Genomic DNA, 15,199 nt, shown 5'->3' on the forward strand with positions numbered 1-15,199 from the left:
TGAGGAAAAGAGGGAGGACCTTTTAATTAGGGAAAATATCAAAACATGATCAAAGTCAATAAAATCATGGTTGAATGTGACAAAGCATAGAATTACATTTTTCTTGCTCTCTCACCCAATGAAATCAACTGTTGTGGAATTCTTTGAGTCTCTCTTGGGAGAAAAGCAGGATAAAAATAAATAAATAACATAATAACAATTATAATTCTGAGTAAGTATACAACCATGACATTCAGTGTCATAAGTAGTTATCAAAATCACCAACACAGATAGTTATCAAGATGTTCTAGACAACTTAATGAAGCATTGATAAATCTGTGTCTCGTAATCATTCTGACTACATTGAATCTCTAAGGAGAAAGTTTCTTAGAAAGAGGACTGTCTAGATCACTTTTAGTCTGACTTCAGATCTGATTCAGAGATAGAGATGGCCTGCACCAGAAACTGGACAGCAAGAATGTATCCCTGTTGCTTCTGCTGTACCACTAAGTCGCCTTCAGTACCCTACATCACCGTTTCCTTTTGCAAGACATATCTAGGATGGAATCTAGAAATTGACCCCACAATAGCTCCAGTCCTTAGGTTAGCCCAGTTTGGGATATGGAAAGCATCTACTATCTGCAAGGAGCTCTGCTTCTGATATATCGGCTTCGGTTTCATAAGAAATAATTAAAATGTTGCAATTTTCTTTAGATTTTCTGTTAGTCAGCTTACTTTGAAGATGATACTGTTCAAGACATGTAATATTCATCAGGATAATGGGTAAAACTGGGAATCAAAGCAGATTCCTCCCATTTAGAGTAGAGGATTTGGCAAATCTGTATCATCAAGTGGGCAAAAGTTTAATCTGTACCCAGAATACTGTCGTTAGCTATAGAGTAACCAAACAAATGTCCATAGTTTGATGTCGTTTGTCATTAAGAAAGAAAGCCTGCATATGACAAATGGGCAGATCTGAAAAATTGGCCTGGATATAATCTTGATCCTGCTTTGTTTCTTCTGCCTGTAATGAATTCTAAACTACCACCGTTTGTAGGAGGAAGTGGGGAAGAACTGGGTTGAGCAACTGTGGTTGCAAGTGCCTAGCACATGGGTGGCATGCAACTTCCTGCTACTGAGATAATCTCTAAATATATGCTGATTTCATCCAAGCAAGCAGGCCTCTTGGTCACAAGGAGCCAAGGAGTTCCTTTTTATCCCAGTATGTCATAGCAAAAAGGGAAGCATAACAATCCACAAGTATTCGTGTTATTAGGAAATTCTGGCTTAGGAACAACTTGCTTTGAGTCCCTTGAGTAGCATAACTCAAGTTACATAGAGCAGCTTGTATAGTAAATTAGTCCAAGGAAAGTAGTATGAGATTGTATCACTCCAGCAAATTAGTCCAAGGAAAGGTTTGGCTTGGGTTTAGTAACATTTCAGGTTGCAATAATGGTATCATAATGTACCTTTAAATCAGGATGGACAAGTCACAATTTTGTCTTGTGTTTTATTCCTCCCTTTGAATCCTTCCTCCTTCATCGCTTGTTAAAAATTGTAATTCCCAATCTGTTGTACCATAAGAGCATGCCATACAGCAAGGGGAGAATACTACTCCTCGAATGGTAAGTAATAGAATAAGTAATTTGTTGATGGTAGTGGTGGATACAAGAGAAATCTCTGGGTGGTGATGGTAACTGTTGCATTTGGCTTTGATTGACATTTATACTCAGAAAGAGTTGTTTGCATTTATTCAATTTTTTTGTTACATTTCTGTCCACCTTTGGTCCAGAGACTTCAAGACAGTGCACATGATTATTCTCCTCCCTTTATGACCACAATGACAACTCTATGTGGTAGGTCAGGCTGCAAGCAAGTGACTTGTTCATGGCCACCTAGTGATGTTCCTGGCTCTGGGGAGACTATAATCTGGATCTCCCAGTCAGACTTTCCAAACATCACACTGTACTGTTCTTATGACAGTAGTTATATTAATGATCAGTAAGAGACAAAAGGGAGATGAAGCAGCTTAAAAATCCGGACACATTTTAGGAATACAACAGTACAGTCCTCATATCCACTGAGGATATGTTCCTAGACTCTGCGTAGATATGTGAAACTGTAGATAATAATAAACCATATTGAAATGAAGGACCTCTGGTCCAAGAATATGATGCAATCACTCTGAAGTACCCAAAAAAAATACACAGGGAAGATGTATTTTGTTGGTTGTGGATAAATGAAACTGCAGGTACCAGGATACTAGGGTTGTACTGTATGTGTTCTTTCATGACTCTCTGTGTTTAGTAGCATTAGAAATAACTTTGCTTTTTATTGGTTTCTAAGTGAGAAGAATGGATTCCTTCCTACATTCTTAAAACTCCCCCTTTGATTACAATATACACACGAGGAAAATACATTCATATCCACCTATTGTGTTTTCTCCATAAATTAAGTGACCTGCTGAGCCTTACAGTTGGTCCCTTTTAGTCAGAATATTGTAGTACAGCATTAGTATCTCTTATCTTAAATGCTTGGGATGGGAAATGTTTTGAATTTTGAATTTCTCGAGGTTTTGGAATATCTGCATATACATAATGAGACATCTTGGAGATGGCACCCAGGTCTAAACACCTGATTCTCGTATTTTTGACTAAGATCAAATGTGTAGTGTAGCCTAAACAAAAAAAGTATTTATGATCCTTTTCTTGGATCATTTCAGGCAAATATCTAAAATTCAGCAATCTTACAAATGAACAGTGCAGTCAAAGAATCATAGAATTAGAGTGGACATTAAGAGGCAATCAAACCATCCAGTTTGTATAAAAATTCTTCTTGCAATGAATCAGTATAGTATACACAATCAGATAATCTCTAAATAGTGATACTTTGATATTCAAAGGTGTCTCAATACTGTATGTTTTTGTGTATACTTTATAAACATGCAATTTAGGTGTCTAGACAGAAGTATCATTGCTTATGTAGATAAAATGTTGCCATCCATACAGAAGAAAGAAAAATCAGTATGCTTTGGGGGAAATGCACATATTTTTAGGACAAATATCCCTGGGATGGGGAAAACACCCAAAACAGCTCAATAAGGACTGAGTATACTCAGTAGCCATGGCATGCTGACTGCTGGGAGAGAGTGGGAACATTATATTCTGCTTTCTTATGTGGAATGGTCAAGGTGACAAACAATAAATGTATAATGAAATTAAATTGACTTTATATGCAGAAGTTAAGATTTTATATTAAAACTCCAGTTTAAGATGTGAAGGTTAAGATTTTAAGATGTGAATTAAAATGTAGATCAAAATTCAGAGCAATAGGAAATAAAATGACTAATGCCCAGGCATGTTTGGATAAAAATGTTTTGAACTGCTGGATAAACAATGTAAATACAGTGAAGCAGGCTCTAGAGCAGTAGTGCCAGCTACCAAAATCTTAAGTTCCTACCAAATTCTTATCAAATATTGATGAAACAACAAGGAGAATATATTTGAGGTATCCTAAAATAAAGATATAGTTCCCCTTGAAGCAGTTAAGAAATCCAGTTAACTTCAGTAGACTGAAAGCCAAAACCAAGGTCACCACAACATCTATTATAGAACTCCAATATGCCAATGACAACGTAGTCTGTGCGCACTCAGAAGAAGACCTACAAGCCACTCTAAAGACCTTTGCAGAAGCATACGAGAAGCTCGGCCTCTCATTGAACATCAAGAAAACCAAAGTGCTCTTCCAACAGGTGCCAGCTACTCCCTCTGCAATGCCAGGAATACAACTTAATGGTGTAACATTAGAAAATGTTGACCATTTCCGCTACCTTGGCAGCCACCTCTCCACAAAAGTCAGCATTGACACTGAAATATAACACCGCCTGAGCTCTGCGAGTGCAGCATTTTTCCAAATGAAGCAGAGAGTGTTTGATGATCAGGACATCCGTAGAGATACCAAGGTGCTCATTTATAAAGCCAACCCAACCCTGCTATATGCCTGCGAAACGTGGACGGTCTACAGACATTACATTCAACTCCTGGAGCGTTTCCATCAGCGTTGCCTCAGAAAAATCCTGCAAATCTCTTGGGAAGACAGGCAGACAAATGTCAGCGTGCTTGAGGAAGCAAAGACCACCAGCATTGAAGTGATGCTCCTACGCCATCAACTCTGCTGGACTGGCCACGTTGTCCAAATGCCCAATCACCGTCTCCCAAAGCAGTTACTCTACTCCGAACTCAAGAACGGGAAACGGAATGTTGGTGGGCAGGAAAAGAGATTTAAAGATGGGCTTAAAGCCAACCTTAAAAACTGTGGCATAGACACTGAGAACTGGGAAGCCCTGGCCCTTGAGCGCTCTAATTGGAGGTCAGCTGTGACCAGCAGTGCTGCGGAGTTCGAAGAGGCACGAATAGAGGGCTTAAAGGAGAAACGTGCCAAGAGGAAGGCTCATCAAGCCAACCCTGACTGGGGCCACCTTCTACCTGGAAACCAATGTCCTCACTGCGGTAGAACATGCAGATCAAGAATAGGTCTCTTCAGCCACCTAAGAACCCACCCACAGGACCCCACGACTGGAGGACCATCATCCTCGAACTACGAGGGATCGCCTAAGTAAATAAGTTAAGAAATGGTAGTGCTCATAGTGTAGATAAGTAGTGAAGCAAGAGAAGCAGACTTACATACCTTTACCAACCACTTCGCAAACTGTGCTTCCAAAACAAACCATAGTGCTATGACAATTTACATATGAAAGAGCTTTGCTAACAATTGTCACAGAAACTCCAGAATGACTGCAAATGAGGGTTTTAAAATGGGTTTACTCCTGAAATAAATCAGGACAGCTGACAAAGGTTTCGGAGACATATCTCATTTCTGTGGGATAAATGTGTGAGCAGATAATGTCAGTGTTGCATAAAATGACTAAAACAGAAGCACTCTCTCTTTTTAAAGCAAAAAAACAAATGAAATACCAGTAGGTGCCTTTCCTCCCACCTAACATGAGCTCTATCCTACATAGCACCCTTTTTTTCCTGTTGTCAATAGATTTTAAGTTGGAAATGTTGGAAAGACTGCAGTGTTATTGCCATTGCCTATGTAATAATTCTCCTTCTTTCTTCTTGTCCTATAGAATTCTATGAACTTGCCACCAGACAAAATGAAGCTATTGAGCCAGTATGACAATGAGAAGAAATGGGAGTTGATCTGTGATCAGGTAAGGAACCAAGGTGTTCTTTGAATTATCTACAAAGTGTTCAGAAGACATTGCTTTTTGGAACTATAGCTTCCAAAAATCCTCCAGCCAGCATCACCAGTGCGTCTGGAAGATTCTGTGAGTTGTAGTCCAGAAACTTTTTTCCAGTCTGTGTTCCACAAAGAGCATCAACGTTGCATAGCTCTGAAGTTGGTTTGGACCATAAAAATTTATGTCACAATAACTTTGTAAGTCTTAAAAATGGGGCAGGATATATTGCTGATTCTATTGCAACAGATTTAATGCAGTTGCTACTGTGGAAATCTATATGCTGTGTGTTTTATAGAGTTACTGGGCAGTGATTTTGCAGTGAGAACAAGGGGTATTATAAATGTATCACTGTTTCCATTGGTAAAATATTGTGGGATGTATTGGTTCACCACTCTCATTTCATTTCAGCAGGTTCACTTCCTTACAACATGGTGGTTTCTTCAGCAATCTAAGGATTCTGCTGTAATTAGAAGGAGCCACTGTGGTGTAGTGGTTTGATAGATGGACTGCAGTCCCATTGGGTAACCTTCAGCAAGTCACAATCTCACAATCTCAGAGGAAGGCAAAGGCAACCCCTCTCAAATCTTGTCAAGAAAACCCTGTGATAGGATTGCTTTGAGATTATCATGTCAAAAATGAGTTGAAAGCACACATCATCATGAGCAAGAGGAAGGGTTATAGTTCAGTAATACATGCAGTAATACTAGCATCCCCCTAGCATCTAAAGTGAAAAAGACCCCCAATTGAGATCACAGAGAACTGTTGTTAAGGAGAGACAATAATGAGCTAGGTAGACTGATGAATTATCTTAATATTAGTTACTTTCTATGTATGCTAAAAGTTGAGCTAATGTTAACATCACAGCAGGATTCAGAACCACTAAGTCTTTACTATATCAAGGTTTCTCCCTTCATTTCTCATGTTAGAATCTTTACTTATGCTGTTTCTTTATAACTTCCATTAGTACTCTTGAGTGAACATCCAGTAAGACTGAGGGCAAAAAGTGTATCAGAATCTTGATAAATCCAGCAGAGATCATCTACTCCCTATGTTTTTGTTCCAGAGGTACAAGGTTCTCTGCAGGATTGTGCTTAGTAAAAATATGTTCTGCCATTTCACATTAGATGATGACTGCACACTGTTCCTGACTGACACATTCCTATGACAACACAAATCTATCCTTTACTCCTCTATCAGAGCAGGGTTTTTTAAATCTGTAAAAATTACTTTATTTAAGGTAGGAAATACATTTTAAGCAAAGCAATACTTAAGCAGTAAAAAAACAAAGTGACAAACCATTTCAAACCATCAGATATCCCATCTGAAGCACAGAGGAGAGCCAGAACTGGGCATCAGATCAGCATTTGAATTGGAGACAAGAGCATCTGTAAATTTAACAGAACAATTCCAGGCTTACTATGTGCTACAAAAACCCTCAATAAGTGTATCAATATTTATTCTTAGATATATCTGTAAATACAGGGGGATCTTAGTACTGCTAGGTTTTGGTTTCAGACCCATTATGAACAATGGCATAGTAAAATGGTTTTTCCCATATATAAAATGGCAAAAATCAAGCTTTCCTTCTTTGGATTTGGGGGGTTGGTTTAAATCATGAATAATAAAATCTGTGGATACAGAGGAATGTTTGTATACGTACGTTATTTTTTAATAAACCTAAAATCATTTAGAGAGAAAAATTATTTCTCATAGCATATGCCTATATTTCTTTCATCCCATCATCAATTCTGGTGAAGCAGGGTTTGCAGGTTCTGCAACAGTACAAAAACCTGCCAAAGCTGTTTGATCTAGAAACCCTCCAAAATTAGACCTATGCAGTTGCAAGCAGACTTCTTCTCTTTATAATTGTCTTCAGTAGTTTGGGGGGCTGGAAGAAAGAAATGCTAGTCTGTCTCTAACCTGACAGAAACAGGGCAGATAGTTATCCCCTTCCCTTTCTGAGGATCCAGGAATGAGCTGCTCAGAGACAGGGTCACTTCTTAGCACAAGCTGCTGGCAGAGACTCATGAGAAAATATGACACCCGTTCATGCTGTGAAACTATATATTTCTCAGTTAATAAAGGAACAGGCTTGTGAATGATGCTGAGAAGATAGAAAAAGGGGAGAGGAGTGACTCACCGTGGGCTGTGCAGATGTCTGTGTGGGATTCAGCCCTTCACTGCTAAGACAATTCTGCCATGGGGGGAAAGGAGTGTCTGAAATAGAAACCTCTGGTGATTTTGAAGGTGTTTTCACAGTGAGTGGGCAGTGGGGAAGGAGAAGACAGGCCCTTCTTAACTTCCCTGCGCAGGAGAAACAGGTCACAAGTCCTTGGTGAATTGGGGCCTGCCAGTGACCGTTGTGACTCACTTTAAGTGAAAGCGAGTGACAAGCACAGGGAGAAATCGGTCCCCACTTGTGAATCACGTAGGAAGTGGCAGGCAATGTGTGTGGGAAATAGGAATGTCCTCCTTGCAGACTTCAGATTTCTGAAAATATAAATGTAACACCACTTTATGTGTGAATGTGTCTGTGGAGAAAGAGGCAAGGGGAGGGTGTAAAGCTGTTGGTGGAAGAAAATGGGGTGCTGTGAAAAGACAGCAGGGGTACACTGCAGCTCACAAAAACAAGCAAAGTGCAGAAATTTGGGATTCTATAGAAGAGCCAAACATTTGGGTCAGATCCATAAGTTTAGTCTGTTAAGACATTTTGGAAGCCAGGCACTATGAAGAGTATCTTAGGCAGCCTGGTATGTCTAGCTTGGAGAAAAGAAGGCTGAGAAACACAATAGCCATGTTTAAATCTTTGAAAGGATGTCATACTGAAGAGGGGACAAGTTTGGTTTCTGCTGCTCTGGAGACACAGAACGATGGATTCAATTTGCAGGAAAAGGATTCCACCAAACTGGGAAGAACTTCTTGGTGGTGATATAGGGCTGGAATGGCTTGTGGTATAGGGCCACTCTGGTGTAAGCCATTGCTACTGAAAGTGGTGGCCTCTGTAGACTGTGCTTGTCCACTAGCTATTGATAGTTTGCAGCAGGTTTCTCAGAAGGAAATAAATGATTGTAATTAATAGGCACAGATGTGGCGCTAGTCTCTGGCACATTAGGGGAAAGCTCTGCAAGTCTCCCAAACCAGATAACTCAGAAAGGAATCTTCTTGGACCAGAATGCCAAAGTTGAGGACTTAGGAGGTCCTTCGCCCTTAATTGCTTTAATGCCTCCCGTTGTTTTATTATTACTTCCCGATGTAAAAGCTCTTCAGACTGTGAGGTGTGCGTTACTACAGTATATATATATATATATACACACACACACACACACACACATGATTTGTGGAAGAAGCTCTAATACAACTGAAGATGGGCAGCCTGTTTGGTTCTTGCTGGAGACAAAAGTGCAGCCTAGGGCAGGACTGCCTGCAACGTCCACCTTTTTAGCTTACTCTACTTGGACTCTGATAAGTGGACCAAGGCCAGACCGTCATTGCTGTCATTGTCACTATGGCCAGCTAATGGTTATTACCACCGCAGAGGCCTCTTGAATTGCGGTCATTTATGTCTAGGGCGAGTTGGGGCCACGCTGCCAAGGCAACAAGCAAGCTGTTGCTGGCTTCTGGGTAAGGGCTGTTTAAAGTGACTGCTGCCACCTATTGGCTACATCTTTAATGACTACTCCAGCTCTCCTCATTTTTCACCTCAAATAGATTTTAGATATGGTGTAGAAGAGAGTTTGGAAATGTCATTTTATGGGCTATAAGTCTCAGAAATCCCATCATAGGCTGTGTTAGCTGGATGGTTATGGAAGTTATTTTTAAAATTTTTATTGGTTTTATGAAATAAAACCCTTGACTTTTGCTGCTTGAGCCAGAGGCAGCATCTGGCACCTTTTATTCCACATCAAAGATATATAATGCCAAATACCAAGGTATTTTAAATTTGAGACAGTTGATCCCACAGCCACTACTTCCCATTCCTAATAGTAAAAGTGCAGTAGCACAGCCCCGACTGTTGACTACCTCACTCTGGCTAATTCTAGAGTGGCCATCCCCCTGGACAAAGAGAATGACTATTCAACCAGTTGCAAGACTGTAGTGTATACATGGACTTGATGCCTGAATGTTAGGGTTGTACTAAAAAGTGTGAGTTCTGCAGTAGGAGATATCTTCAAAAACAACAGCAGCTACACCAGATGCTTACCTCATAGTTCAGGAAATCAACAAGGTTGGGAGATCAAAGACAGCACATAGTAGCTCTTGAGCAACACTGTGTCACATTTGGGCAAGCATGGTGCAACCTTATCAGGGGAAGAAGGACTACAGAAAATCTACAGTTGTGCATGTAGCTTTAGACAGCATTTCCCAACCTGGTGTTCTCTAGATGTATTGGATTTCAACACCCAGCTACCCCCAGACTTTTTACTTTGCAATCCTGGGACCTTTAGTCAAATATAATTTGGGGACACAGTGGGGAAGGCAAAACTTTACCTGTTCCTTACATTCTGCAACTTCAATAAATTATACACAGATAGCCAAAAAAATTCATGTCACATTCACAAATATTTCTGGATTTTTAAAAACACATTATTTGCAGTAGGATATTATTTGGGGAAGGGTGCTGAGAGTTATTACTGACTGTGGTGCATGATTTGTACTTATCCTTGAGCAGCTATGAGCAAGCCCCAGCCGGTAAGCTGGCTGGAATTCCTAATAGCCGGTAAGCTGGCTGGAATTTCTGAGAGTGAAGTCCAAAACACCTGGAAGGCTGAGGTTTGCCCATGCCTGTCCTGAAGTATCTTTTGTGTACAGAATTTCTCAAGTTCACCCCAGCACCTCCATGTTTACGCTGGGAAATAATCATGCCTGGAGAACCTCTGTCAGTCAGTTTAAGCAATATTGGGCAAGAGGAACTCGTGATCTGACTAAATATAAGATAATTTTCTTGACCTATTTGGAAGGTGAAAGTTTACATGTACAGTGGGTGAAATGCAGAATTTGGATTATCTTGAAATGAAAAATGTCAGTATGCATTTTGGGTAGTGGGGTTATTCCTTGTTCATTGCATTCTTTTTCATTAATTCTTACTAGTCAGTAAGTGCATAAGAACTGTCATAATGCTAATGTTTGGGCCCATAAACATCTGTAGTGTTTAGCTAGGAGATACCTACTATTGGAAGCTGCCTACACAGCATAATTAACAGCCATAGGCATCTCGTAGAGCTAGTCTTTTGTATACATGTTCTCATATGAGCCTTCTTCCTTCCAAGGACAATTTTCCCTAACTCTAATAAAAGTAATGCTATTTCTTGTTTACTGTCTCTTTTATGCCCACCTGCAGGAAAGGTTTCAAGTGAAAAACCCACCTTCTGCCTATATCCAGAAACTGAAGGGCTATCTGGACTCTGGTGGATTCAGTGGAAAGGTGACTTATAACTTAACTGGCTAATATAACCAGAAGCATATTCTACTTTCACTCCTGATTTTCCCACCCCACTCTTTTGGTAATGTGATATTCTCTAGTAAACATTTTTCTTTCTCTCTAATACACTTTCCTTACTCAATACTGATTTCTTATTTCCTTTTAAGAGAAGAAATACATGTGCAGTTAAGTGATATTTGTTTTTACTGTTCTAATGTAACAAAAATCCTATGTAAAATCAAACCATGCATTTTGACATTAATATTGAAATCTGAAATATATACAGAAAATCTTTACAATTCACATGGATGCCCTGTGTGTGTGTGTGTTTCTCTTCATTCATTGCCTCAAATCCCCTGAGTAGTGAGCCAAAATGGCCATTTTTCATGCTGTCATTCCCATTTTGGGGAGATTAGCATTGGAAAGCTATTGTTGTATACCTCTGTAGAGTTCACAAAACACCAACTGCAGAATTTTGATTTCTTGTCTCAGTTACACATCTAGGTATACCATTTCTAATGAGCACAACTCATGAATGAAGAATGCAAAGCATCTAGTCATGCATGTATTAATTGACACTTCTAATCCCATCAGTTTCTACAAATGTGTCTAATTTGCATCATTTACTGAATGAGTATGTCAAAAGAGGCTGAGTAGTAATTTATACCCTATGTTTAAATACCAAAACATACATGCAGTACTATCATTTGTGAAAGGGATGAATGCTCTTAGATTGTTTATTCCTGCAAGGAACTCAACCGTTTCCAGAGTCAAAATTGGATTTCTTAAATGAGAGTCAACATAGTCATTTGAACAACTTTATTTTCTTTCACTGTTGCTGGTTTTGACCCAGGCTTTTAATAATGATCCATATATCTGTTAAAAATGAAAAACAAAATGGAAAGGATAAGCTCTTTATTTCAATGGATGTTGCAGGGACTGCTAAAATGCACACATGCAATTCCCAGTGTTTGGTATATTTTATCACCCAAATGTTGCTATTCTTTCAAACCCAGGCTCAAAATGTAATCTATGTGTTGAACATAACACATACAGTATTTTGGCAATAACTGTTTTGTATGCAAGGCTTTAAATTTGTGTATGCATTTCTTTCTTCATCCAGTTCAAGAGGCGGGTTCAAGAGTCCACCCAGGTTCTTCGGGAATTAGAGATATCTCTGAGGACAAATTATATTGGGTTAGTACCCATGCCCAATGTTTCTGATGCTTGTTTACTAGTCAAAAATCCTTCCATGGGTCAGCCCTACCAATCTGCAATTAAAATAATAATTAAAAAGGAGGAAGGGAGTGAAAGTGGAGAAGGGGAATATAACAGAATATTTAACAAATTGTTTTTCTTTTAGTGTGAGCTTTCATGGATATAAACTCACTTATTCAGGTGACATATAGGCCACTTCTATACTGCCATATAAAATCCAGATTATCTGCTTTGAATTGGATTATATGGCAGTGTAGACTCATATAATCCAGTTCAAAGCAGATAATATGGATTGTCTGCTTTGATTATCTGGATTATATGGCAGTGTAGAAAGGGGCATAGAGTGATGATCTGATCCTTCCTTTTGTTTAGGGATACTTGAGGAAACTGATTATCATCTTGCTGTACTATCTTTTACCCAGAGCTTATAAAAATTTCTTTTTAGGACTACAACTCTCAGAATCTCCCAGACACCATGTCCAATGAGAGTTGTGTTTGCTGTGCAAAGGGACAATCGTGTTTTGTTCTTGCATGTTTTTCCTGCTATGCTCCTTTTTGCATGTTCCCTGAAGACAAATTGAGAAAAGGGAAGGGGTTGGAGTCTAGAAAACCAAAGGAAGGTATGCTGCAGTCTATGTTCCAGGCTTCTAGGTCAAAGAAGAATTGGGTTCTTCTTCCCAAGAGTTTCAGAAGTATTGAAAGAAATGGGGCAGTAGGAAAACACATACTCACTGTCTCACAGATGTGTAAATCATTCAAAGTATAGTTGTGAAACTGAACACTTCCTGTACCTTTAACGGTTGTCTTGAGCAGAAATGTTAGTATGTGTAGTTTCACAAGTAATAAGCACACCCATTGAAATTCCCTTTTCTACACAAGCATTAAAGCTGCAGGAGATATCTCCCAAAGAGACATCTCTTGCATGGAAGGAGGAAATCCCTCACACACAGTTTCTCATATGAGACTGAGACGGGCAGAATGTACATCAACTGGAGGGAAGGAGTCTCCTTGTAAAATAGCTTAGGCCTTTGAATTGTACTGAATACTCTCCTTTTTATGGTAGGATGGTAGCCAGCAAACATCATCATGATGGGATCTTTAGAACTATGCCGGGACCAAATTGGAAGAGCAAGGATTGCAAGTTGTTTGCCCTTAATCTATGGGTTAGGTTTATATATTCCTCTTCCCCTTCTACTCTCAGCTAGAAGGAGAAGAAAAATATACATAACATCCTGTTTTGTAACAAATAGTGTATAAAATGGGAGGAGGGAAACAAAATCAGAAGTAAGTAGAATAAATGGGTGCCTTGCTACCTTCAAGCAGAATAAAAATCAAAAGTCTATTAAGGGTTGGTTAACATGACATTAAATGTTAATTGTTCATGTGAACGTACATGTCAGTGCGGCTTTGGCTGATTAACTACCCTATTTCCTTTATCAATAGTGGAGCCATGCCTCACCACCCTGGCACCTCTTTTTGTGCCCTGTGGGAGCAATTTGAGGTTTGTGGCAAAGGTCTGGGCCTTCTGCCGAGAAGGTGACCCTAGCATGTTGGAGGCAGCAGCCGACTCCATTAACAACAGTGTTGTATGCAGGCTAATTAGCAGCTTAGATGGGGAAGCATTTATCTCCCTGGATTGATTGCCTGCCAAGCAAGTCAGAACATAAAAGTGAACAGTGGAAGCCAGCATGCTCAGGACGTGTCAACGTTTAGTGACAAAATGCATTGTTGTGCCTGATGCAGTGCAAAAGAAAGAGCAAATTGTACACAGGAGGGGGGCCACAGTACCTGTACTCCAAGAGATGTAAGCATGTGTGTTGTAGCCCTGTGATAAGAGAATCAAGTCACTTTTTTTCTTACGACTCATTTCTATAATTTGCATGTACTCCCTATATTGGCTAGGATATACCTTTTGACTTTAAAATAATTATCTTCCATTTTCTGTCCCATGTTGACAACATTCACAAACAACACAGTGCTATTTAAATGGGTAGATTTAGCTACCGTTGTGAAAAAATATATATGTAGAACATGATATTCTGCTTCAAAAATATTCCATTTTTAAGAAGTCATTTGGGCAAATACAATTGTATAATTGAGGTCAAATTTACGTTGACCCTTAGAGAATCCAGACTCTTTCCAGGTTGTTTCTTACTAACAGACCATGTCATTTGCAGGAGGATCAGATGGCACAGGACTAGGGAATGTGTGTCCCTCTAGATGTTTTTGGAGTGCAGCTCCCATCAGCCACAGCTACCAAAGCCAATAGTGAGAAATTAAAACAGTTGCGGCCCAACAGCATCTGCAGGAGTATACATTCCCTAGCCCAAGTTAATTGAAAAGGTCAGCACTGTATGAAATCAAGGCACAGTGTGGCCTAAGAAATGGATTGCAATGACTACAAACCTGATTAAAAACAAACCCAAATTATATAGTCTGATAAAAAAGAAGAAAACCTGAAGTGTACATTACTGTAATTGCAATCCGTTGTACTCTAGCAATAGCATTGTGGATTTTCTGGTAGCAGAATCCACACCTCCTTTTTTGTAGAATTACAAGTGCCAACCAGTTTTTATCCCTGACTATTTTTTATGCAAAGGATGGCCACGCTTAAGTAATGGGTGAAATTCACCCAGATGGTCTTATTCATGATTCATGGTGTAAATAAATGTTTTCACAGGGAAAATTGACCATGAATACCACTGAGCATAATGGGGAAGGGGGGAGAGCCATACAAGTCTGATCTAATGCAAAAAATGTGAGCATTGGGCTGGAGCTCAAAAATCCCTCCTTGGTTTAGGAATTTATGGAGTATACTGCCAATCCACACGTCGGGGTTGGGGGTGGGGGAGGGGTGTCAAAAAATCTTGTGATGTAACTTCAAAAAGGTGTGTGGTTTCTGGGCTGTTTGTATGTGTTCTAGCAGCATTTTCTCCTGACGTTTTGCCTGTATCTGTAGCTGGCACCTCCCCTGAAGATGCCAGCCACAGATGCAAGTGAAACATCAGGAGAAAATGCTGCTAGGACACATACAAACAGTCCAGAAACCACACAACACCTCAGCAACTCCGGCCATGAAAACCTTTGACAATAAAATGCCACAATCATTTTTACCTGTCTGCATACATAAACCTTTGGGAAAATGTCAATATTCCAAAAGGGTGAGTGACTGGGGAATTGACTAACTTTCTTGTATATTACAAAAATGCCCTGTAGATGCAGTTCCTAAGCATTGACAAGTAAAAAAAGTAAATAGAGGCATGACATTCTGGAATAAGATAAGGAAAAATGGGGAAAAAGTTTAGTGTGTTATTTTTCCTGTGTTTCATTGAAACAGA

The 15,199-nt window shown here is 39.5% G+C and overlaps 1 protein-coding gene across 7 annotated transcripts in view; it reads left to right on the plus strand.

Moving 5' to 3' along the window:
- The window catches only part of fmnl1 (formin like 1), a 98,116-nt gene that overhangs the window by 42,996 nt on the left and 39,921 nt on the right, over window positions 1–15,199 (plus strand). For 6 of the 7 annotated variants that reach the window (XM_008113236.3, XM_008113234.3, XM_062957612.1 and 3 more), the window contains exons 2-4: window positions 5,111–5,194; window positions 10,563–10,646; window positions 11,767–11,840. In XM_008113236.3, coding sequence (XP_008111443.2) covers window positions 5,111–5,194; window positions 10,563–10,646; window positions 11,767–11,840 — 242 coding nt within the window. Of the gene's footprint in view, window positions 1–1,585; window positions 1,605–5,110; window positions 5,195–10,562; window positions 10,647–11,766; window positions 11,841–15,199 lie in introns of those variants that run through there. The other variant, XM_008113239.3, reaches the window with a different exon arrangement.

This window comes from Anolis carolinensis, chromosome 6, assembly GCF_035594765.1.
Source record: "Anolis carolinensis isolate JA03-04 chromosome 6, rAnoCar3.1.pri, whole genome shotgun sequence".
NCBI classification, from domain to species: domain Eukaryota; kingdom Metazoa; phylum Chordata; class Lepidosauria; order Squamata; family Dactyloidae; genus Anolis; species Anolis carolinensis.